The sequence below is a fragment of the Ascaphus truei genome, chromosome 14 (genome assembly GCF_040206685.1).
Source record: "Ascaphus truei isolate aAscTru1 chromosome 14, aAscTru1.hap1, whole genome shotgun sequence".
In the NCBI taxonomy this organism is placed as follows: Eukaryota; Metazoa; Chordata; class Amphibia; order Anura; family Ascaphidae; genus Ascaphus; species Ascaphus truei.
This window is the reverse complement of record NC_134496.1, coordinates 32,052,143-32,079,790: the sequence shown is the minus strand read 5'-3', so window position 1 is coordinate 32,079,790 and position 27,648 is coordinate 32,052,143. Positions and strand designations below refer to the sequence as shown.

General features: G+C 41.4%; 1 protein-coding gene across 5 annotated transcripts in view; it reads right to left on the bottom strand.

Moving 5' to 3' along the window:
* The window catches only part of LOC142465905 (ephrin type-A receptor 3-like), a 183,031-nt gene that overhangs the window by 91,164 nt on the left and 64,219 nt on the right, over positions 1 to 27,648 (bottom strand). For all 5 annotated transcript variants that reach the window (XM_075570339.1, XM_075570340.1, XM_075570338.1 and 2 more), the window contains 4 exons: positions 23,874 to 24,209; positions 22,884 to 22,996; positions 21,114 to 21,276; positions 16,446 to 16,554 (listed from right to left, as the gene is read on the bottom strand). In XM_075570339.1, coding sequence (XP_075426454.1) covers positions 16,446 to 16,554; positions 21,114 to 21,276; positions 22,884 to 22,996; positions 23,874 to 24,209 — 721 coding nt within the window. The remainder of the gene's footprint in view (positions 1 to 16,445; positions 16,555 to 21,113; positions 21,277 to 22,883; positions 22,997 to 23,873; positions 24,210 to 27,648) is intronic.

The window sequence follows — 27,648 nt, the reverse complement described above, 5'->3', positions numbered from 1 at the left end:
ACTGGCGAGATGGAGGTTCTCGCCAGCCGCGAGGCGAGTTTTAGAAATAGAAAAAAAAAATTGGCGCGTTTTTCGTAACTCGCCATTTTCTGCTGTTTTCTGCGCGATTTTCTCCAAAAAATGGCGAGTTTTGAAATAGCGCTGCTCTCTGCATAGGCCCCTTTGTAGGTTGCGATAACTTTTAGTTGGACCAGAATTAGGGTAGATGATAGATTGAATTATAGTTACAGAGATTTCCAAACCAGATAGGTCTCTTCTTCATAGGTACAGAGCATTCCGAACATCACAGGTCACTTCTGCATGTGTGCAAGTAAGTTAATGCATAGGTATTAACAATATGCCTTCTCCCAATTACTCAATCGTTCCGAATAATAGCAGCAGAAAAACACACATGGTTAGCCTAATGTGCTAACGTGTGCATCTTCTATGTCTACATCTTCATTTCATACCATACAGCTCCCTTGTTGAAAATAACCCCTGGCGTATCCGGACTGACCTGTTGTTGCGCGCTGCAGAATTACATTATTCATGCTGGCGCATGCAAGGTAATTGCTCTAAAGCAGGAATCTTGGCTCCTCTGATATTATTAGGCCAGTGACATGATTACCAATAGAGGGAGTCAACAGTATGACTCTTATCTCAATTTCTTACCGAGAACAAAATGTATAAACACAAGAAGCAAGATATACATTTCTTCTTTCATACAGCTTCAGCCCTTAGGCACAAACCTCATCTCAAGTTGTACATTGTAAGATTATATGAATAAATAGATCAAACACACAGGGGGATCCACGCATCAGGGTCACAAGGGTTTGTCTGAGCGTTCTGCACTGTTTTCTTCTCCAAACTGCATCAAATGTATTTATTAACTGTGATATATCTGATGCAGATTGTTACTCAAGAAGACAATGCTAATTCCGCCCTGACACAGAAGAAAAGGTGGCTGGAGCAGGTGCACAGAGGAAAACGCTGAACATTCGAAGACTGAGCCACTGATTGAGCCACCTGTGCTGATGCAGCGATACCCTGAAAACCTGACCTGCTGGTGGCACTTGAGGACTGGAGTTGCCCACCTCTGTTGTAACATCTGCTTCACGTAACTCCTGTCTAAGGTCCTTATGTTATTAAATATACTTTCTCATTCTCCAGATCCGCTCCATTCAAATGAACAGGACTATACTCTTCTCCAGGGCAGATGAGCATCTTCATAGTCTATTTACTAAAGGTCTGTATGTCCCCAAATCTCAAACCTATATATATATTTGCATATGTCCTAGGTACTAAAAGTCAGTTATCTTCCCAGGTATTGTCCGTCTCACCACATGGAGCATAGGTTAATCTGTTAGGACTGTATATATAATTGGTTTCTTTCTCATCCCTCTTTCTCTCTCTCTTCCTCCTCCTCTCCCATTCTAATTCTCTCTCACCCTCCCCTATCTCTCTCTCTCCAAATCCCACTCCCACCCTCCCACCTCTCCCCCCCACTTCCTCTCTCTCCCCCCTTTCCTCTCTTCCCCGCACCATTCTTCCCTCCCTATCTATCCCTCACCCTTCCTTCTCTTCCTCTTGCCCCCCCACCTTTTTCTCTCTCCCCTCCCACCTTTTCCTATCGCCCCCCCCCACCTTTCCCTCTCTCCCCCATCCTTCCCTCTATGCCCCCTTCCTTCTCTCCCCCTCCCCACCCTTCCCTCTCCCCCCTACCCTTCCCTCTTTCTCCCCTTTTCTCTTTTCCCCCACCCTTCTTCCCTCCCTGCCAATCCCCCACCCTTCTCTCTCTCCCCCCCACCTTACCCTCTCTCCCCCCTCCTTTCCCTCTCTACCCCCCACGCTTCCATCTCTCTCGCCACACGTCTCTCCCCCTCTCTTTCACTCTCCACCTACCCCCTCTTTCTCGCTCGCCATTCTCTCTCCCCTACTCCACCCGACCAATATTGCCCCAAATCGAGGGGGAGAGTGAACACAAATAAGATAGTAATCCGTGTAATTTATCTGCATAGATAACTCGTACAAAAAGCAGTGAAATGCCAGATATAGACCGCATAGAACCTCAAGCAGTTTTCGGACTATTTTGCCAAGTTTATAAATAGGCCCCATTAATGTTAGGAGGCGCAAAATGAATAAAAACTGCCTTGACATATAGACACCAATATAGTTTCTGGGAAGGGTAAAAATAAAGTGATATTCGTATCTTGGTGGAACAGAAAACAATGAGATGCCCATTTATCCAATTCCCCATGTGTAAAACTTGGGGCAAAGCCAGTGCTAAGAGAACTGTCTCCGACTGATCAAAAAATAACATATTATAATAACATATTATTGTTTTCAATCGGATGTTTTTAAATGGACTAGTGTAGTAATCACACCGTTGCAATCCACCCCCTATAATCGCGGAGAAGAGAGTCCTCATTTTCATTTTCTGTACTGATTATGTTCAGGCTCGATCTCTTGAGGCGAGTGACATGGGAATGTTACTGGATGCTCTGGCAGAGACAGGGTTAATTGTGTCTTCTGCCACTTATACTGTAGCTGCTGAGACCTAATGCACTTGCTGTTCTTTAACCAATGCACAAATTAACTCAAACACTGATACAGTACACACACAGAGCCACTGATATATACACACAGACACACTGATACATAAACACTGTTACATAATAAGGCATACTGATGCACAAACAAACACAGACTCATACACACTGATACTGATACACATACAGATCCACTAATACAGACACAGACATACTGAGACACATACACTTCCACTAATACATACACAGACACACTGATACACACATGCACTGATACACATACAGACACACTGATACACATAGAGATACACTAATACACACACACACTAATACACATACAGACACAGTACACTAATACAAACACACGGCTAAGCACACACTGATACACACATAGACACAGTGCTATTCACACAGACACAGTGATACACACACACATACACATACTGAAACGCACAAAACACCAGACACTCCAACATTCACCAATGAAAATAATGCAGATACACTTTAGTTAATCTGTCATTGTAGGATACAGAAGATAGTATAATGCAGTAATACAATGTTACTGGGCCCAAAAGCTAACTCTCTTGGACCCTTATACATGGAGCAGGGGTAACCAAACGGGCTTGACATTTACTATATAGCCTGGTTACCACCCTCCCGTCACACTTCTCCATGGAAAATGTGGTTGGGTTCAGTCTCCCAACAGAGGAGGTAGAGGCTACTTGTGAGGATTAAACCCCAGTCCCGCCCCCGTGACCCATCCCGTGATGCCCCTCACGCGTGCACTGTGCGCAAGCACAGCATTACCCCTGCTGGCACCGGACGAAGGCTCCGCTCCTGCACCGCCTCCCATGGCGCAACGGAGGACGCTCATGTCTCCAATACATGGTGGCGTCGCATGACCAGAAACACTCAAGGGGTCAGTGCAAACTCCCTTCATTACTCCACAGCTGGGATGCACCCGGCCCCTGCCTATCAGTACACAGTCTATGTGTGATGAATCACTGCCTGCAGCCTTCCCATTGGCTCCCTGTGCTTTATGTGCTCAGCCAGCTCCTAGGCAAATGGGCTGAGCATAAACTCGTGTTTATGTATGAAGTGCTTGCCTCAAGCATCCTGCCACCCTGCTGTTGCTCTGTGCATTCTGCTTGATATCTTGTACCTTTGACCTCAGCTTTCACCCAGACCTCTACCTTCTCTGACCCCGGGACCTCGGCTACGCACACGACTATTCTTTCCTCTCTACTCCTGGAACCCGGCTACGCACAACGACCATCCGACTTCTCCAATCCTAGACCACGGCGAGAATAACAACTATCCTGACCTCTCCAACCCTGACCTAACTACACGACTATGACTCTGCAATCTGAACGCGCTTGCGCGGTTGTTGGTCGGCGTATTCTATCATCCCCACCTCAGCCCTGGGGTCCCGTCCTGTTTGTGGTGAGCACTTGTTACACTACAACACTGAGGGAATTCAGAAATGCTTGTGATAGACATACAGATGCAGCCTCTGCTTCATTTAAATCCCCCGATCACGATTGGCTGTGACGCGGGAGAATTTAAACATGGCTGCCAGGATACCGGCACCCCGTAACGGGGCCTGTAACTCGGCCCAGGTAGCGTGACTGATTAAGTCTCTCTCTTACTGCGCGTCTCTTACAGACACGTAGAACCCGGTAGGATTCACACAGCAGAGACCCCCGCTGTGTTAATTCGATGGGCCATCAGTCTGCTGTTGACCATCTTGCGGCTTTTTCGGCGAATTAGCCGTGAGTTTGGAACATGATGTGGACGAATACTGCCTCTGCATGGCGAAATCCTAAATACAGAAGAAATGCAAGGATCGAATAGGGTTTGAGGTTTAACAGTCGATAGAAACATGGGCAGACTTGGTGAATCAAGTGGTTCTTATCTCCCATCAAATTCTTTGTTTAAAGTCAACATACAAGCTGTCCAAGACCCAGGCATAAGTTACACTCAAAAGGATGTGGTTCATCACAGCTCTGCAGCTGGTGCATTAAACATTGAATGTGTGAAGGGTACCAGCTGAGGCTGGTTTATTAGCATGCACACGATCATAAATGATTGTTCTGCAAGCGTGTTTCTGTGTGACTGTGAATCCACAGCAGGACACCCTAGACGTGTTAATCAGTTTTCACCGCCGGTTAATGAGACTCATGTCTCCTGGGAAATAGTTTTTTTCCCCCTCTTGCCTGTTCATGAAACAGTTGCCTTGACATATAACCGTTATAACATGTACGAGACAAAGTCATTTTTCTTCCGGCCAATAAATGTTATAAATATTTCCGTAGAAAGTTGAGTTATTTTAGAAGTCATCCAGTTATCCTTGAAGGTTTAAAACGTAGCAGCAACAGGTCCAAAGCACAGGCTTCCTCTGGATTTCACATGAAAAAACAGACAGGATATATATATATATATATATATATATATATATATATATATATATATATATATATATATATATATATATGCAAATACAAATGTATGCTCACCCAGAAAACCTTAACCCTGGCTGTGCTCAAAGCTGTGACCATGCAGCAAGCTTAAGCCTATAGGGAACCATGTTAAAATGTTTTTTGAGGCAAAAAGTGACACTGTGTGCTCATTTGCATGTCATTTCCCAGAATCCTTTGCTGCAGTGGAAGTGCTGTATGCTGGGTGATAATGGGGAAAGGCGGGGTTGCAGACCTGCCTAAGACATGCAGATGAGCATACAGTTGTATTTGCATATTTGCTTTCCTGTGGAGGGTTTTTGTCACTTTTTTTACTCACCATAACTTAACTCAGTATTATGATATATATATATATATATATATATATATATATATATATATATATATATATACACAAATGTTTTTATATATATATATATATATATATATATATATATATATATATATATATATATATGCAAATATAACTGTATGCTCATCTGCATGTCTCAGGCAGGTCTGCAACCCTGCCTTTCCCCATTATCACCCAGCATACAGCACTTCCACTGCAGCAAGGGATTCTGGGAAATGACATGCAAATGAGCACACAGTGTCACTTTATATATATATATATATATATATATATATATATATAGATAGAAAAAACATTTGTATTTAGATGGGAAATGATCCAAAAACTGTGAGATTCCCACTCACGTGGTCTATGGAAATTTAGAGTGTTTTTCGAACACAAAGTGCACTCCAACAGGATCTTGAACTTTACACGGATGAGGTATATGATCTCTTGCATAAGAAGGAAAGCGAGTAGAAACAGTGAAAATAACATTTATAAATTGAAACACATATAGCAAAGAAGTGGAAATACATTCACATGCTCTCAAAAGATAAAAGGTATATAGACCACCCATGGTCTGAAGACTGGCTGTCCACGGGCTTCGTTCCAGCAGGAACCAGCTCACTCGTCCCCCTGTCTCGGCGTACAACCAAGCTTCCGGGTTGATGACGTCGGCTAGGCGCAAGTAGAGCAAATCGCACTCTCGCGCTGGTGTAGGAAAATGCAACAGAGAAGGGGGCATCTCTCTTAAGTTCAGTATACTCGTTTAGGATGACCCTACGTGTTTCACTCAAAAATATTAGCTTCCTTAGGGGCTCATAATCTCCCCAGACTAGGGGAATGTGCCTCATCCAAGTGAAGATCAAGATCCTGTTGGAGTCCACATTGTGTTGGAAAAACGCTCGCAATTTCCATAGACCACGTGAGTAGGAATTTCCCAATTTTTGGATCATTTTCCCATATAATCTAAACATTTTTACAGTATATCCTGTCTGTTTTTTCATGTGAAATCCTGAGTGTTGTGAAAGATCCTTGTGAAAAAGCTGCATCTTTCCTAGGAATAGTATATACATTGATATTTATCACTATTCACCTTTTTACAACAGTTTTCATAAAATTAATTTTTGCAATTGCCTTAATTGTGAACTTATTGAACGTTTATACTATATATACTCACTTTATTATTCACTCACTGTATTGCATGAGGCCACCAACCATGAGAAATTTGTCATTTTCAGTTGTCACAAAAAAGCCCTATGCGAGTCCGAGTTTGTAAGCAAATCGCTGAGTATTAAGTCAATGTGCATTTTAATTCAATATGCTAATTTAACTTTATGGTATATATGGAGATCTGAGTTAGCCGTCCAGCGTTACTTGTACATTTATACCTATGCTTACATTGCTTTATTGAGTCTCCCAAGCACTAATATATGCTCTAAAGCTCCTGGATTATAAACTAATACTTTGAATACGTATTTATATTCTTGGAACAGCTGAGACCTGACTTTGGGATAACATCCCTTACCGAACACTATCACATACAAACAATGGATTCTCTCAAATACATAATAAATATGTCAATATGATGAGTTATAGGGAGGAGTTCCATGGGGCATAGATTAAATTGGCTGCTATTTATTCCCTGCCTCCAAATCTCTTAGGATAATGATCTGATTAAAAGGTTTCTTATATTTAAATGGGCAGTCTCTCATAAGTCGAAAGGGAATTAAGGATAGTATTATGTTTACCGGACGTGGAATCTCGTGGGGGAAGAAATAAGAGGTGCACTGCTTGAAAAAAGTAATACGGCTGGATTGCTCAAAAATATATTAAAAATATGTATTGGGCGTCAAAGACAAAGCACACACATGCGCAAAACGCGTCAGAGTTTCTCTCTGCCTGTTCTCTTCATTATTATGATGTTGCCAATGGCCCAATAAATATTTGTAATATATTTTTGAGCGATCCAGCCATATTTCTTTTTTCAAGCAGTGCACCACTTATTTCTTCCCCCACGGGATTCCCATTCCGGATTTCAACTGCAAGCAGGCAGCACGCTACCTCCAGATACCAAACAGCATGGTCGTGAGTAAAGTGGGTATATTTACCTGATTTTTATAAATCTAACTCCTGGAGATTGTAATCTGTATGTTGTGAGGGGGTCTGTGTCTGCCACTTTGTGGCATTCTATGGACATCCTCCTCTTGATGCTATTATTCAAGTGTCTTTCTCCAACCTGGGAGTATTACTGACTTTTCTTTATACATGCTACTTGGTTATCTGGATATACTTTGTTCATGAATGTTATAACAATTTATTTGGACCCCATCAGCACACACAAGAGCACTGTTTTTTTGGAATTATTCCCATTTTTCTCAGTGTTATGTTTAATAGGTTAAACAGAGCTGATTGACACCTTTGTATTTGTAATTATTTCATAATTATTTTTTTTCCAACTAACGTCTCCATGGTAAACAAAAGCTTGGCGGGATATTACAATCTTTATCTAAAGTCTGTTTGTGAGTCCTCAAATCCACAGGTTAATTGTCCTTTGTTTGCAAAGTAATTATGATGCCATCATTCGTCAAAATGATACCATGCAACTATATACTTTGGGTTCCATGTACTGTACCATGTTTGGACTTTAGTATTTAACAATTACCATATTTTAACATACATTTAACCTACATGCAACTATCCTTAGTTCGACTTTTATCTAGGAGGTCTTCCCCTTAAAGCAGAAATAATGATTTTGCAGCAAGGAGGAAATGTGGGTTGTTAGCATTAATTTGTATATCAAGTGGAGAAATTATACATTTTGATTTAGTGCAGATACAGTAGAAGCAAGTGAAAATTACATTGGATATGATTATGGTTTTCCGTGTATAATTCTTGGTGAAAAGTGTGTGATTATGAATTTTTCCCCCCGGTATTTTCATTTTATTTAAAAATCTGTGTTCATCAGTGTTAATGACCAAATATTGACACATTTGAATTTGATGTTTTATTTGGGACTGATTGTTTGTATTCATACAACCCATGTCTACCTAGCTGCGACTGAGCCACTGACAGATCCACTTGTGCTGAAATGGACATCCTGAAAACCTGACCCTCTCGAAGACTGGGGTAGGCCACCTACATACAACAAAAAACAAAGAAGCCCAAAGCTACATCCAATATGACAAAAATATATAGTGAAATACCTATATATTCTCTTGAAAAAAGGGTAATTTAGTTAAACCCTTTGGCCAAAGCATTTTAAGCCTGCAAGTCACTTCAAGGCATGACCAAATATTGCAGGTCCTAACACTAACTGATTAAAATTCTTATTTCGCCCAGTAGCACTCCAATTGACCTTTATATACATATATATAATGTGGTAATTTTGGGGGTTTCTAAGAGCTTGCCGGGTATCTGTGTGTTTATTCACCCATAATCTACATCATAAAACATCTCAGGAAAAACTAAAGGACCTCGACACGTAGAGCTTGGAGGAGAGAAGGCAGAGGAGTGAATACGAGCTACGGTGGGAAGCCGCTGAATCCTGGCCGCAGCATCACCCAGCAACAAAGAAATCTGTCCGTGCAGAGTCCAACAAAGCAAATGCTGTTTTACTGTGCCCGGAGCCCTGACCTTTTGATTTTCTTTGCGCCGGCTCCATGGACAATAAATCTGGCTACATCTCTATGACAGACACTTTCATATATATCAAGGGTTTCAACAAGGTGCAGCAGGGAAGCATAATCCAGAGACAGAGAAATCTTAGAACAAGAAGTCGTGCTCTGAAGCTGTAGGTTGAGTGGCTCAAGGGGAAGGTGAGGAAGAACGTCATCACGGAAACGATGGGGGATTGGTGGAATGGCCTCCCAACAGAGGTGGTAGAGGACCCAATTAAGGAATTTAAAAATGCTTGGAGTAGACATAGGGTTGTCCAAAATATGAAAGGAAGCCAATGATCAAATTAGGGTCTGATATTTTACAACAGGTACAGTAGGAAACGGGGCAGATAAGGTGGGACAAATTGTTCTTATGACATTTTATGGGGACTGTAACAGGGACTTATCACTGTTTGATAGAAACTGCATCTAAATCCAGCAGTGTGCTGGTTAATTGAACACAGGCAATCAACCAGACTCCACCTGGCTGATTAGGACTCTGAGAAAAGGCTGATGTGAGAAACAGTAGAGAAATTCCTTAGCTCACATTTAGGCTGACAGAAGGAGAGCAGAGAAGCCTGCACACAAAAACTGTCTTGAGCACAAAGGCTGTGCTGGGATCAAGACATCCAGACACCCAGAGACCTATATTTCCTGGACACAGAGGACCCAGGAACCTGCCAGAGACTGACATGGAGGGCCACCTGCTTAAGGTACTTCCTTAGACTTTGGGGTGATAGGCTGGTAATGGGAATATCCCTCCAGTTCTGCAGATAAAGCGTGGGCAACCACGCGAAATGCGTAAGAGGACTTTTTTGCTGCCTCTGTATGTGCCAATAAATCTTTGTACTTTATTTACTGCAATTCTGGTCACAAGTTCTTTCCAAGGCAGCTGTACCGCCACCTATGATTTCCTGCATAGTGTCTGGGGAAGTAAGTTAGCCCTTACAAAGGGATAGGGGTTTGTTATTGTGTTGTTTTGTATGTTTTGCCTGGATACAGGAACAGGCTCAATAAAGCCAAGATATAATTTCACCCTAAAACAGTCTCCATTTGGATACCTCTGCACACATCTCTTACAGGGACTTTTTTGGTGCAAAATTGTTGCACGGAAATCTCATTTCAAGTTTCGCTTGCGTACGCTTGTTTACCAACTTGAAATTTCTTAATGTGCACAATCAGTGTCCAAAAATTTTTTTTCTTCGGCACACAGAAATGGCCAGTGCTGGGCGTACAGATGTTATTGGTATGGTACTAAAAAATAATGTTTCTGTCCCATAAAAAAATCATTGAACCTGTGTAAAAATTGTCCATTAAGTTGAACCAAGCATAAGCCCTAAAAAGTGCAGAATTAGGTTGCTATGTACCAACAAAAAATCTATTTGATGCAGCACGGATGTTTCTTTATATTGGTTATAGAGTATGGCTATAATAAACAATATTGCAGTAATAATTGATATTTACTAACACAAGTTATAAACAAAAAGAAATACACATTATTCTGTTTGAATTCAAACTGTATAAACCAGGTAAACAATAATGCGTCCCAACTAATTTCAAACAACAAACTATGCACCATATGAAGCAGTAGCGCAACCAGGGAGGGGGGAGGGGGGCACAAGGGTATATTTGCAACTCCAAGATTTCCACATATTTACCCGCGGTTACAGAGACCCTGCGCCCTACCCCCCAGCAATTAAACTGATTGGCGGGGGAGAGAGAAGGGCCTCTGTAAGAGAGCAGCCTTCCTGCATCGACGTTGCGTCGTATTGTGATTCTGCATCGTTTTGGTGACACATTGCCATGACAACACGCCGTCACTTCCTACATTGATGTCATAACGCCACGACGTCATTGGACAGCAGGTAAAAACCTTGCACACACCCCCCCTCCCCCAAAAATGGTTGCTCCCCTGGTATGAAGCCTTCATATATACGATGCTAGAAATGGAATGAGATATAGCCTTGCAACAAGACAATCCAGATCACTGATGGCTTAAAGGACTGAACCAGCAATAAAATCTAGGAAGGAAATATAAGGTAGAGACCTTCCTGAGCAAGAAACAGCAATCATTAGACTGTATACGCCAATCAATAATGTAATCAGCAGAAATAAATAAACCCTGCAAGGTCACCTTGACTCAAACGCTGTGGGAGGCAGAAGGCTGGAGCTGAGTTGATTGTAACCGCAGTAAATAAAACAGAAGAAAAGTCAACAAAGCCAGAACAGACGATGTAATGTAAGCAGGGATCAAGATGTGGGCATGATTCTTACTCTATTATTTACACTCCTACACTTTTGCTTCTTTTTAAAAGGTGCTGTCTTTTAAATAGTAGAACTGAGTTCCAATAGGACATATGACGGTCCGAATTTTCTTGTAATTGTACGTTTTGAGAACATTTAATGGATTAAAATAAAAGTTGTTCTTACAATATTGCACTATTTTTGTTTTTATTTATAAAATGTTTTACCAGGAAGTAATACATTGAAAGTTACCTCTCGTTTTCAAGTATGACCTGGGCATAGAGTTATGATGACAAATAATGCATTTCGCAGTGATGTGTGTTGTAGTTGCATTGGAGAACAAAACGGCATATTGAATTGTAGAGGGTATCAAGTTTGCTAAGGTGGCTTTGGGGTGCCGAGCCATATGCTATTGCCCCATAGTCGATAATTGACATTAGCATCTGCTGTGCGATACACTTTCTGACCAGCAGACTTAGACCTCGGCCATGGTCAGCGCTTATGCGCTGAGCCGTGCTGAGGCGCGCTTGCACTTACCTGTGAGCCCCTACAGCCGCAATGAGAGCGGCTTTAGTAGGGGCTCACCTTGCGGAAGCGTAGGTCTTAGGTAATTTTTAAAATCACGCGTTTGCCGGAGCGCAGGGCCGGTCACGTGCGCGGTTCGCCCAATGAGGGCGAACCAGCTCTGTGACGTCACTGGCCCGCCCGAGACACGCCCCCTGATGGCGCGCTGTCTAAGGCCAGGAAAAGCACCTGCTTTCCCTGAGCCTCAGCGCGCCTCAGCACGCCCGCCGGAACCCTGGACGAGACCTTAGGGAGGATTTGTTCCTGTAAAGTACCCCTAGTTTGGCATAGGTTTTGGATGTCAGGGCATCATTTTGCATTCCGAATGTTAAGTGGGAGTCAAACCATATGCCCAAGTATTTAAAACTAGTAACAGGAGTTAGGGTGGTGTTAACGTTGGTTCTGCTCTGGAGCTCAGTCATTGGAAGCTTTAAAATTGTAGCCTTGGTCCTAAATACCATTGTTACAGTCTTGTCAGTGTTTAAAAACAATTTATTTTGGGAGATCCAATTTTTAATTCTCAAAAAGTCAGATTAAAGTATGTGTTCAAGGTTGGAGAGGCTAGGGCTGTGTGCATATATTATAAGACTGAGGCATCTGCATACATGAGTATTGAAGCTCCCTTACAAGCAGGGCCACCAACAGATTTTCCGGGGCCCAGGACTACGGTTACGTCCGGACACCCCCCCCCCCCACCCCCGGCGGTATTACTCCCTCCCCCATTTCACACCTCACGAGCCCCTATATTTCCCACCCTCTTCCCATGTATTTATCTCCCCTCCATCTCACTTTACTCCCTCTTTTCCTCACTCACTCCCTCCCCCCTCTCTCTCCTCTCACTCGCCCCACCTTCTGTCAATTACCCCACTCTCACTCAATCCCTCCCACAAAATACATACCAAAAAACCCCACTCACCTAAATCCATAATAAAAATATACTCCCCACCCACCAATGCATTATAAAAAAAAATACACCCCTACCCCCCAATGAATATTAAAAAATACACCCCACCCCATATTAAAAATACACCCCCCATCCCATATTAAAAATACACCCCTACCCCATATTTAAAAATACACTCCCACCCACAATGCATATTAAAGACCTCCACCCCCCCAATACATATTAATAAGACCCTCACTCCCCCAATACATATTAAAAAGACCCCCACTCCCCCAATACATATTAAAAAGACCCACACCTCTCCAATACATATTAAAAAGACCCCCACCTCTCCAATACATATATAAAAAAATCCACCCCCATACATATAAAAGACATAATACATATAAAATATAAAAGATGAAATACATATAAAAGACTCCCACCCCCAATACATATAAAGACCCCCAATACATATAAAAGCAGAAAGCGCTGATGTCAGAGAGGCCCGTCAGCGTGGGACAGAGGGATAGAGTCATGCAGGTTGCTGCTAAGGGAGAGCCGGGGCCCGGCCGTGAGAGGACCGGCAGACAGGCCTGGCTAGAGGTCAGGCCCAACTTGCAGTGCCTGCCGCCCCCCCCCCCCCCCCACCCCTGACTCACCAGGCCCGGGAAGCCAACCCCGGCAGACCAACCCTGTTGGCGGCCCTGCTTACAAGCCGTAGGAAGATCATTGATGAACCCTGAGAAGAGTAGGGGCCCCAGAACAGAGCATTGCGGAACACCACAGGTGATATCCAAGTGGTTGGAGTTAGAGCCTGAGATGGACACATGTTGGGATCTTCCTGATAGGTAGGAATGAAACCAGTTTAAAGCATGTTTCCCTATTCCAGAGCACTGGAGTTTGTTAAGCCAGATAACATTATCAACAGTATCAAAAGCCTTTGCAAAATCTAGGAATATTACTACTACTACAGTAATAATCCTATGCAAATGAGGGCTTACAGTAACAGCGCATATCCATAACGGTGCATTATGGGATGTTATGTTAGTAAGGTTGTAACAGGGTGGATCCCCTGTCAGATAATAATGCATGTTTTAATACTTGTTTACAGACCCGGGGACAGCACTGAGGAGGTTAATTCCAAAGCAGGCTGGCGTAATTAACCTCCTCAGATGGCTCATTAGTCCTATAAAAATCCAAGGGACTCTCTGATCCATGAAGTCACTGCACCTGGACCACGCAAGGGAGACCACTCTTTTTGAACTCATCCCAACCAGGAGGAGGCCGTGAGGCCGAAGGTAATCTGGCATATGACTAATTTATGTGTTAACATTGGAAAGGGGCTTAGACCCCCAACCTAGGTAGACTAAACACTGTTGCAATCAGCTCTCCAAGAGGAGCAGGCCTGTTTATTGTTAACCTTATTTGTTAAACCCAAGCAGTATTCACTGTTTGTGTCAAAGTTGCGGCCAATAAAAGCCCACGTGATTGTCCCCTAAAAACCGTCTCCTGCATTAAAACCTCTGCACGCATCTCTTACAATGGTCGTACCTAAACTTGGTGTTACTTACATCCATACACTGAAATAGGGCTTTTGCAGGGGCTGCATTGGTGTAACACCGCAGTTGAATTATAACCTAACTAACATAATGTTATTTCCAGCGTTATTTCCCTCTCCTTTCTTATATACTGTAGTGCCGATGATTATTCTAAAACAAACCTGGGGCAATCTCCAAAAAGACCCAGGTACATGCTGGGTACATGCTGCAACATTTCACACATTTCTGCAGACAGACTAATGGCCCATCAGATTAACAGCGGGGGTCCCTGGCAGTCTCATTCAAACTGAATGGGACTGCCAGGAACCCCTGCTGTGTTAATCCGATGGGCCATTAGTCTCTGCAGAAATGTCACTGAAATGTATCCAGCATGTACACAGCATGTACCTGGCTAGTCTAAGGCAAGTTTTAGAATACTTGTTGGCTCGTGTGTACTGTATATATTTTTTACGTTAAACAGTGCCTCAATCTGCTGAAGGCTCAGTGAACTGCAATCTACTTACTTCACTTTACCCTATTGTAAGTTTCTACTTACTTATTCTCTTTGCTCAATATACATTTTATTTACCCCTGGTGCGCTCTGTGTTCTTTTCTCCTATCCACATCCAGATAAATAAGTTTCTTGTTTTTCCCGTACACACAATAAAATAGAGCTTGGTACATGAAAATGGCCCCTAGTGTTATAATGCATCTCTCGAAATCCTCAAAGACTGCACACCAGTGACTAAAAAAGGCATGGGAGCATATATATCATCTTGGGGCATAATTGGTGCAAATACTGTAATTTCCATCCTGTGAGTCATCAATATATCAAGAGCTTTGCTCAGATTTTGCCCTGTGTGTTTCAACTGGGGATTTGGCAATTATCAATGAGAGGAGTGAGGAAGGAGTTACAAGATGCTCAGATAATAAGAAGGTTCTGCATCTCTGGGCATCAATGTTTTAACTTTTACAAGCATCAAAAAGTTGGTGTTTGTGTAAACATCACCGATAAACAATCACGAACAATTGCAAGAAATAATCTCTTCCATTTTATGGCAAAACTAGGATATCCATGAGTGTATACATGGGTGCCTAAACCTGCTTCATTCAACACATTGCCACGTGTCATACAGTGGTCAATTGGCAGACAAGGATTCTGGGTAATTACATGCTAGGGCACATTTGATGCAACCAACAGCTGAAAATGATGTTATTCACCAACACAACCTTTCTTTTGCTCTGATATATCACTTTAATAGTGGTCTGTGTATCAAAGTCTCCATGCTACCTACGATTAAACAATGGAATCATTCCAATAGCCTTTCCTTAACTGTGATAAAAACGGGAACAGTTTCTTGCAGCGGCGACTTTGATATTAGACTCACAAACAATGAGAATTATGTACAGTACGAACTGTGGCAAATGGCTTTTTTTGTAGCATGTCAAACTCAATATCAATTGATTTTGTGCGTGCCTATATTCTAAACTCAAATGTACTCCATCTACGCCAGCTGCGTCAAATTATTTTTTACATTTGCTTTGCCGGTATGTATTAAATAATATTTCTGTGAACCAAACACACATAGGACAAACGATGGCCGTATGGATTTAAATATTTCCCTGTAAAGTTTTGTCGGAGAGAGAGAGAGACCTATTTTATATGCAAATGTCTCCTATTAGCATATTTCCCAGGTATCTCAGAGGTGACAATTATTTGCGAGCAGGGGTCTTCCATGACAAAAGGTGGGTAAAGGGATATACTGTATGTAGCAATTGAGACCCGAATAAAATATATATCTCTCCCGCTTCCCTTTCGACCCCATATTTCAGGGTCAGGGAAAATGTAACGTTTACGATGAATTTGCAAATAGTGGCCACTGGTGGTGAGCATACATACGCATAGATTTCTAATGGCTTTTTTTTAGGCGAATCAAAGTTATTATTTTATTAATCCCCGAATATTCGCTGCAAATTGGAATGTTGGTGAAAATGTCACCCATCTTTACATAGAACGTACATTTGTTGAATGTTTGTGCTACTTTTTTTGAGGCACAAAAAAAATATGACATTATAGCACATGGGCAAAAAAGACAAAAAGGTTGAATTGTACTGAACAAAGTATGGGAGAAGAATAGGAATTCATATCATTACAAATGAGAGTACATTGTCAAGAATATACTTTGCAGAAAATAGCAGAACTCTGAGATTACAGTACCTTCCACTGACAAAAAAACAGGTCACCAGGAATATAAGCAGAATGATTCCTCCGGCGATGGAGATGGCCAGAATGGTTATTTGATTTGGGTCGGCAATTGCAATCATGTCTAAAAAATAAAATAAAGAAGTTCTGTGGTTAACAATAACATCAGATGTCTCAACTAAAACTACAAAGCAATAGTTCGGAAATATTTCTAGGGTTAAAGAACTAGCTGAAGTCATCAGAATTGTATCTCGGAAGTCCATGACCTAAGTTTGAATTCTATTGTCAGATGAAATGAAATTGCAATGCACATTGGCTCTGAGTCATCAAAGCGTAATCCACGCTACCATGCCCGAATCAGCGATACCTGCCATTCAAGTCGATGGACTCCCGGTCATTGAATTATTTAGCGACCTTGAGTAAATGTTTTGCACATCTCTGCTTATCAACGTAATCAGATTTTTTACAGATGGAGTGCTGGAGGAGTTGGGGTACTTGGGTACCCTGGGCCCTCCAGCACAGCGCGGTCACATGACCACGATGGCCATTGTCCAGGAACCGGAAGAGGAGGGGTCCACCATCCTCCGTTTCACTACTGGGCAGATCATGTCCTGCACTCCATGGGAATGCAAGACACGACCTGCGCAGTCACTACATCATGGCAACCCCGGAGTGTCAGTCCCCATGACAAAGTGACTACGTACTGGGGACCCAAAGGGTTGCTTCGTGCTTTCCCCTGAATCGTTCCTGCTTTTCCTTTACATCGAGTATTTTCAGAACATGATATTTGCAACCCCACGGTGTGCGGGACACCATTGCCTCTCCTCTTTACCAATACTGTATATGTATATATTTTAATATTTGGATATATTGTATTTTTGTTTTGTATGATTACTATTTTAAAGTTTTTGGCTGTATTAAAAGTTCATTTTTATTACCGTTTACACCAAGTAAGTGTGCAATAGTGTCTCACGCACTTTAACTCCATGTTTTTCTTGCCACTCTAACGTAGAATGTGTCATATTTTGCAACTGTATAGATTTATTGATACTTTATTACAATAGTAGTCAGTGAATTACTGTAGGGGGCTGTTCTTGACCCTTCTGGGGGTCCTTTGTGCTTTGCTCACTTATTGCCTTAGGTGCACCTACTTGTAGATGGATATACTGTAGAAGGTTGAGCGAGGGGCTTATTTTCGCTGTACGGTGGGCCTTATGTATAGTCTCAGCTTTACAGAAATCTAGTGATTTTGGAGAATTTTGCAAATTAGGATATTCAACAAAATTGGGATCCCTGTTGACTTGAGTCGCTTGCGAACTCTGACTCAGCCACAGAATTTTCCGTGTCTCAAAAAGGGAACATTTTGCCTGCATGCCATTGGAACAGGAACCTAGTTTTCCTACAGGTTTCTATGTACAGCGCTATAAAAGAGAAGTATTGAATTAAAACTTGATAAAAAATATATATTAAATCCCCAAATAAATAATTTAATAGACATATGTACAGTAAGCAAGAGATCGCAAAATCCCTCATTCAGAAGACGCCCATTTTTACCCTCTCCCACAAAAAAAACATTAATTCCAGCAGATATCTCCAGGACAATATAAAGATGAAAGAGTGCCATGTTTACTAAGCGGTGCTATGCCATAAGACACCTGGGGCCGGTAGACAACTTCTGGGCTGTTCACTTGAATAGGTGCTGTAATGTGTTTTCTGGTATAGCATCACTTAGTAAATATGTCTGTAGACAACATGAGACAGTTAGCTTCTCTGAGCACCATTATATGCAACTGCTAATAAATAGTTAACACATGGTTATTGTCAGGCTGGCTTTTCTCACACACCCTTTCTTCTCCATGCAAGTCCATACATTCAGGATCAAAGGCAAGGTCCAGAAACTCTGCATTTTTCATGCTTTATACCCTGAGACCAGCATGACATAAATATTATTCTACGTTGTCATTTTTGCTCCTAACTCTCTCTGGTGCGAATTGCTGGAAGATTTGATCCCCTTCGCTGCCAGAACGACCATTTACCTACTTGGGGGTTAATAAAGGTTAATAACTAGGTTGAGAGCAATCGGATAAAACCTTATCCCTGGCATGATTCATCCTCTCTAATGAGGCTGCGCCTCTAAGGTTTTACTCTTCCCAACGGATCCCACTGTAATCCAGCGACATCCTGTACCTAATCCTAAACGCAATATGCTTTCATTGTATCCATAGTGACCTGCATGGGGTTTCATTCATTGCCAATAGGGACCATCGCTAATCCCTTTGCACTTGTATTATTTCGTTTACTTAAGTGCGGCATCGGAGTACTGTCTGCTTCCACTGTATTTTCTACGTGTAGGAAGGCCAAATTCAGCGAATAACAGTGAAATTCAACCACTTCATTGCCACAGGTGCTTTGCAGTGCGGTAATCATACAGTATATGAAATGTTATATATGTAATGTTGAAGTATATATGTATATATAACTTTATCTACAGTATATAGCGCCATCCATTTACATGATGCTAACGTACATGAAATATGTATTATCATGTTTAGATATATATATATATATATATATGTATATGTATATGTATATGTATATGTATATGTATATATATATATATATATATATATATATATATATATATATATATATATGTGTGTGTATTTACACGTATATACCGTATTTATACCTAAATATTTTATATATATTATATGATAGAATAAGTGTAAAGCAAATATTGATTATAAAATACTCCTCAATTCAGAAGCCCCAAGGAAAAATAATGCGTGCTTAATTACCAAAGAAACAAAAGCAGCCACATTTAGGAAGAGACTGACCCTTTAAATCATCATTGAGAACGCCAATGATGAATGATTTGGTCAAGTACCTGCGGCATTCCCCTGGGAGCCGGGAGAGATCACGAAGCAGCTCATAAGAAAGCATGGACCTCGCGTGGCTGCCTGCGGCTCTCTCCTTCCCTGCACCCTGCTCTGGGGAAGGTGAGTCTGGCTACATCTGTAGACGTATAGTTAGATATGTTTTACACTCTGTATACACCAATCTCCTTCGCTCCCCACCTTCAAATCAAATTTAAAGGCACACGGCTTAAATCAGGAGTGGCCATCTCCAGTCCTCAAGGGCCACTAACGGGTCAGGTTTCAAGAATATCCTTGCTTCAGCACAGGTAGTTCAATCAGTGGCTTAGTCATTGACTGAGCCACTGATTAAGCCACCTGTGCTAAAGCAGGGACGTCCTTAAAACCTGACCTGTTGGTGGCCCTTGAGGACTGGAGATGGCCACTCCTGGTTTAAATGAAGCATTTCAATAGATTGCAATGCACTGCATTTCGATGGTAACATCTCTCCGTAATGTGTATTGAAGAGCCGCATATATTGGTGGCGCTATATAAATACAATATATTTCACTTATTTGCTAAAAACGGAGTTCTTTGTGGAGGCACTAGAAAGTCTCAATCAAGAGGGGGCTTTTGAAGTTGGTTTAAATGACAGGTAGAACAAGGTGTGAGTAGCTACAAGAAAACTGGTTATTATACTCGGCTTGTCCTTGATAAAGAGTTTGACACCTGGCAGTTCAATTTAATTCTCCTGCCAGGCGCTGGTGGTTAGTACTTCACTGACATACAGTTAATAGCCGTCTGCTGACATAAAATGCTCAGTATATGCTCTGATGCTTCTCACTTTAAAGTATGGGACCTTCTAGTGAACCAGTGACATGTTTATGGAGTAATCTTGGTAGATGATCCTACCCAGAATTTTTACAGCTATTGTTTCAAAAACAAAGCAAGCTATAAACACAGTCTTATTCAGGCACATTGTTAATCCTTTCTGTGCCAGAATGTCCGCAGGCAGTCCCTCATTGTCCAATGTCCAGTGGCATTCACTTACTGTCTGATGTCCACAGGCATTCAGTTACTGTCCAATATCCATATGCATTCTCTTCCTTTCCAATGTCCACAAGCATTTAATCACTTTCCAATGTCCACCCACATTTACTTACTGTCCAATATTCACTAGCAAACCCTCACTGTCCACTGTCCACAGGCATTCCTTGACTGTCTAATTTCCATAGGCCTTTAATACCTCACTGTCCATTGACCATGGGCAATCCTTCACTGTATAAAGTCCTTGGGGATTCCTTCACTGTCAAGTTGTCCATGGGCATTCCCTCACTGTCCAATGTTCACAGTTAATCACTCACTGTCCAATGTCCACAGGCATTCCATCACTGTCCAATGTCCACAGGCATTCAATCACTGTCCAATGTCCACATGTAGACCTTCACTGTTCAATCTCCTTGGGCATTCTCTCCCTGTCCAATGTCCACAGACAGTCACTCACTGTACAAAGTCTTTAGTACAGTATGAGTGAGGGACTCACTCCAGTTAAGTAAATCGTTTCAAGATGGTTCCGGGCCAGAGACAGCAGGCATCCTATCAGCTACTTAGGAGATTCTAAGGAAGATAAGCTCTGCATGCTCAAATCATAATTACTGGAGTCAAAACCACATTTTGTGTAATTTAAAAGAAAATAACACTTTGACTTCCATAAATTTGATTTGAGTGAGTTAGATCTCATCTTCCTGAAAACCCCTGTCCAACGTCCATGGCGATTCCAGCATTTTTACCACTAAGCTACTTCTTCCACCTCCTATCAAGAAATTACCTTCCGTGCTGGTTTCCAATTCTATTTCCCCTCCATAAATTCCGTGACCTCCAACTGTATGAGCTCTGACTCTGAAGATGTAAATGGTTCCAGGTTTCAGGCCGTCCACAGTCATGAAAGTAGATCGGGTTTTCAAAACTGTGTAATTTTGGTCCTTTTGATTCTGTTAAGAAGAACAGGAAAAAAAACATTTGGGGAAACTCTTAAAACCTTGGGCTGCCCTTATGACATTCCATGAACGTCAGGAGGGCTGTTGTCCAGGGTCATCCGACAGAACGCTGCAAATGTCCTTCCCCAATGACATTGCAGCTTCCTATTGGCACAGTGGAGGGAGGCTGACCTAGTAATCATTTTGATCTTCAAACATGACCTCACTGTTCATGTTTGAAAAAAATTAGGGATGGGGGCAAGAAATTGCTTCTTCAGCTATGGGACAGATTTGCTGCATTCCAGGGAGGAGACATACATAAATGAAGCATCATAACTAATTATTAATTTTTTTAGGCTCAAGTTTGAAGAAGCAATACTACACCCCCCCCTTTTTTTTTCTTTTCTTTTTTCCTAATTGTATATGTAAAGCCTGTGACTATGTATAATTCTACCTAAACTGGCAAACGTTTGGTGCTCCTGTTACATACCTGTCAAGATCCTGATTGTGTGCCTAACTAAATGGCTGCCTTTAAGTTTCAATCAATCCTTCAGTCAGTGTAACTGAGCAGACACAATGTATCCTTATATTACTATGGTACAGCTAGTGTTACTGCTCAAACTGCTGGGCGGTTTAGCAACAAATTATCCCAAAAAGGAAAGTGTTTCAAAGATCTTGCACTGCTCGGGAGGAGGGCTAAACCTTGCTATAGAAATCAAAGGATGCTTTAAAACTCATTAAAAATTGCATTAAGAGATTAATACATAAAAACAATGCAGTAACTATTATTTATTTTAAAATATATAAGATTTCACATGTTTTGCTGCTTTAAATGTATATTATTCAATTATTACAACATAACATAGCCAATGTGAACGGTCACTACATTATTACATCAGCTAACAAAACGCTCTACTAAATAGCCCACTAACTGAAGTTCTCCACGGTTCTTTATGATGACGTGAATTAATTTTGACCACAGAATGAAGATTTTGTTTATTTACAAACTATGCAGCAGCCATCGCCTCTCGTTGAAGTGGGATTAGTCCATGAAGTGTGCAGATCACAAGCAAATATAGATCAGGCAAATTCTCTGATCAATCCCAAACTCTGTCAACATTAATAAAAATAACTCACCCTGATCTAAGACTAACCCTAATTTTGCTTGAAATCTCTGGAAATGGTCAGACAGTATGTATCATTTATTGTTCACCCAAATCTTGTTCAATTGTAGATATAAAAATATACAACATAATGATACTCCCACTTACTGTAAATGGACATTTTGTTTACATATCTTAATAAATACCATATATCACGATATGCCAACTATACTATGCAATACAGTCCCAAATATTGAATAGCACCTTTAGAAGGGATGTTGTAGTAATCAGAGTGACAGGAGCTATTGGTGCACATCGAGCTAAAAACCAATGCCAAGACCTCCAGTAGCACATGTAGAAAAGAGGATGTCCATGACACTCAAGAACTGTGGACATCCTCTTTTCTTCAAAAATGACTATTGAACTCTGTGCAGAATCCCATATTCAGAGTTGTATTAAGATATGTTGAGTTATGAAAAGGCCTGTGTTTGTATTTTAAGTTAACGTACTATTACTGACCTTTTCATAATAAATAACTTCATACTCCACCACTGCATCATTGGACTTCTCTGGTCCTTGAAAAGCCAGAGTGACGCTGTCTTTACTCTTCCGTTCCTTTAGGATAACATTTACTGGTTAGAAGAATTGGAAGAAAGAGAAACAATCAGATAAGAAAGTAAGACTCAGATTATGCACCCCAATATCACAAACCAAAGACGTCTGTGTTTCAAAGTAAAGAAATGTTTGCTTTGATGAACTGTCCATTTTTCCACTGAGGGTTATATCAGTGCCAGAAATGTATTTATCAGGTTTCTTACATTTGACACCAATTAAGGCACTGAGGTTTAGGGCAGCATAGACCTGGTGTGGTTTTTGACAGACAAAAAGTGAATATGCAAAGTTAGGGTAGATCCTTCATAGAAAACCAATATTGGCATGTAAACTGTAATAATTTTAATATAATTGAATGCCATAATTTAGTAAAGGTTCATAGACTATAAGTCATGGAGAATAAGTTTTATATTTACTCAGTCTTCTGCCTTAAAACTTCTTCTGGTGCTGAGAGACACCTTCAATCACATTGCCTTGAATGGCTGTAAGATGACTATAAGTGGCTGTAAGATGGCTATAAGTGCCTGAAGATGTCTTATGGTAGAAGACTGCTTAGCAAATATGCCTCTAAATCTTCCTAAATGTTGGTAAGGCCTTTTCACAGTACAGTACATTGAATAGGGACTTTTGCGTCAATTTAGCTCAAATGTTGCTTTGAATCATAGACAATAAAGTATTTAATCACTGCAATAAATCCAAACTTGCCAACTAACTCAAAGTCAACTGCATGATAATGACCCGGTTCTGGTTTTAGATCCCCATTTGCAATCCTCTTGTAAACTTTGGTATAACAGAGTAGGATCACTGGAACAACTGGCTTTGACCTCCATCACACGTGGACAGGTATGTCTAAGATTGTGTTAGGGCAATGGAATAATTCAATGAAATAGGTCTCACCTGCTTGACTTGTAGTAATATTGACGGAAATGAATTGCTTAGGACCGGAGCTCAGCTCGGACACACCATTCAAAGCCTCAATGTCAAACGTGTAGTTGGTATAAGGAAGCAGGTCTGTGATGAGTACTCTAGAATGGACCAGACCAAACTGGCGAGGAATATAATGAATACCACTCCCACACGGGCTGCATTTGTGTCCTTCCACTTGGCACCTTCGGCAGTGTATGTTGTACGTGATGTCGAATCTGCCACCAGTGTCCTCCGGAGGGCTCCACTCCATGATGACGGATGTCTCGTTGACAGTGGAAATTGGATTATCTGGAGCAGATGGCGGCTCTTGAAAAATAAATAGATGAGGAATAAGAAGGGGTGAAAGATAATGAGGAAGAGCAAATCATATGTACGCAGCACCTGTCCAAAGCATCATCCGTGACACCATAACAGATGACCTTCTGGAGACAAGAGCTATTCATCATAATAGGGCTTTTAGAGGAACACTATTTATCATATACAGATAGAAACAAAGATTTTATGACAGCTTTTGCTGGGAATCTGAGCCAGTGTCCTAAGCATCACACTACTCTTGCATCGTAACTCATTCATCTTCCTGTCATTAAAGAGAACCAAAGTTCTTATTATAAGAAGAGATTTTAAAGGCTACAGTATGTAGCAATTCATTTACTAGGGGTGTCACAGCAGATGGACCTCCTTCTTAGTACCAAAGTGGACCAATGGCAGTGTCATGTTTAAGGAGTTAAATCTGGGCAATTGTCACTTAGCCCCGTAGTAAGCTAAAAAAAAATAACTATTCATAAACAATTTTACAATCAAAATGGCTTAATTCGACTAATTTAACCATACTTAAAGCAAACATTTGGCTTATTTTGCTTTTCTGGAAATTAATTACAAATGCATTTTTTAGGGGCCTCTGAATGGGGGGTGTGTTTATCAATCAAGTATTTTCCTTGCCCTCACGCAACCCTGTCCTTATCGGAGAGCTGATAAAGATAAGGGATGGGGAAGAGAGGGGGCTTTGCCTGTGCAACCTCTTACTGAGCACATAGTGACAAGACAAAAGGGAGCAGCCAGAGGAAATCAAACACCTCCCAGGTCTCGGCTCTCCGTGTTAAAAAACTCATTTTAAATAATGACTTACAAATACTTACAGGTGTAACTTTTATTAACAGGCTTCATTCACCCACTTGTCCTCTAATACATGTCCCTGTCATTAGTACAGTTTGATGGTGGGAGGGACTGACCCCTTAAACATGCCACTGACATTAGCACACTTCAGAGGCAAATTTCCAGCTGGTATCAGCAGAATGCAATGACAGAATTCAAAAAGGGTGAGATTGCTAAAAACTGTTGCAAAAGCATTGTCAAGGTCAAAACAATAGGGATATTAATTTTGTAATGTTTAGTAGTAGTCCATTCTCATTTTACTTCCATAGATATCTGTAGTTTATCAATAGCCAGTAGGTACAAAATGGTCTCCAATATGAGCAACAAAATCATATGGAGGTCAAGGGACCGTAATTCAGTATATATATATATATATTAAACACAAAATAGATGCCGCAATCAAATCACCCCTGGATGACTAAATAATCAAAGATAACCAAAGGTCAGGGTAGGGAGTGACCCTCTGGTGGTGCTACCGACCCATGGGGAATGTATTGCACAAAGAAAAAGAAAAAGAAGGGTCAAAAAGGTGCACTCAAACAATATATAATGAAAAAATGGAAAAAATGGACTTTATTAGCAAAGAGTATAAAAAACACAAAACAGACCCACACAAATCATATAATAAATTGCTGTGTGATACAACGATGAAAAGTTAAACACCAAAGAGGCACATAAAGTCTGGTAGGAACCAATACAAAAAAATACAAATATACCATAACAGAACCAGGGGAAAGAAAATTCCCCCAGTAGTGTAACTTAGATCGGCCGATCTAAAGCAAAAAAATTATAATAAATGTAATTGGTAAATCAAACCAGAACACAGAAAAAATTATACATTAACCTCTGAGTGATGGTGAGAGATGGTATAACACACAGCTGAAAATTAATAAAAATTAGACCCTATAATGTGCTGCAAACGGACTGTGGAAAACTGATGCTAAAGCTATGCTGCACATATGGAATAAGCAGCAAGAGAAGGGAGTCCAAATAGTGCACTGGTAGCACTCATCACAAGTCCCCAGAGGTAAAAGGCTCAAAAGTAATGAGCACAGGTTCTGCTAGAATAGCCCAGGGACAGGGAGCACTACAGATAGGTAGTGAACAGGGCAATGAGGAAGTCCCGCAATACAGACCAGCGTCCCACGCTAGGGCATCAGCGACGTCACAAAGGAAAATCTTGGGCAATCTGGTGCAGCACACGGGTCAGGAGAAGGTGGGGGTATTGACCCGTATATATATATACCTTTCCCTAAAATTCTTGTCTCACTGCCTCAAAGCGACGGGAAGGTGGCAAAGGGTATTCAGGAAGATGTATAGTGGCACTTGTGCTGATACAGTAGGTGTAATGATACTATGAAAACTTGAACAATCTACCCAGATAAAGTGGGAAAGGTACTTGCCGACATGCAAATGAAAACTAGCATGGAAAGTAAGGTTTCAGCCCCCAAATATGGAACCAAAAAGCAATGACCCTCATTCTCTGGAGGTTGGATTGTTCCTGGGCTTGACCGCCTTCAGGAAGAAAGCATGTAGGCCGAGGGTGCTTAGAATCCCTGAAGGCAAAACAAAAGCTATAATTCAAACCTAAATTTGGCTATCTACAATTGTCGGGCTCTCACCAGTGAATCAGCAAAGCAAGAACTGGACGACAAACTAGAAAAGATTAAATGGGATATTGTTGGTCTTAGTGAAGTAAGAAGAAAAGATGAAGGCCTCATTGAGCTCAATAGATGACACCTATTCTATTACAGAGGAACAGAAAACAGAAGAATAATTGGAGTAGGCTTTATCATTAACAAGAGATGGAAATAACATAGTGGAATTCATTGGAAAAGAGCAGCCAGAATCGTCATTCAGTTGACAAAGAGATACAGACTTCAAATAATCCAAGTGTATGCCCCAACATCAAGTCACACAGACAATGAAGTGGAAGACTTCTACCATGAAATCAACCAACTTAACAACAAAGGAAATTGTCACTTAAAGATTGTGTGGGAGATTTCAATGCAAAGATTGGTGCACTGCAGAAAGACAACGCATCAGTTTGTAAGTTTGGTTACGGCAATAGGAATGAATGTGGAGACAGAGTGGTAGAATTTGCAGAATATTATTACCGTATTTCCTCGATTGTAAGACGCACCATCGATTTGGCCCTTACAATCAAGGAAAATTACTTTTTCACTTAGCATGTTTCAGGAGAGGTCCCATGTCAGCGGAGGACGAAGCGGGTGGCGGCGACAGGAGAGGTCCCACGTCTGCAGATGGTTGAAAATGGACAGCGGTGGGTGTGCGGTAGCAGGACAGGTCCAAAGTCTGCAGGTGAATGAAGATAAGAAGACAGCGGGCGTGTGGTGGCGGCAGGAGATCATAATAGCAGGAGAGCTGAGCAGGAGCAGAGCGGCATAGAGGGAATGGCTTGGGAGGTGCACACTGTAACCGGAAGTCAGACACCGGTCAACTTCCGGTGTTACAGTGTGTACCTCCCAAGCCGTTCCCATATGCTGCTCTGCTCCTGCTATTATGATCTATTAGCCGCCTCCACCACCACACGCCCGCTGTCTTCTTATCTTCATTCACCTGCAGACTTGGG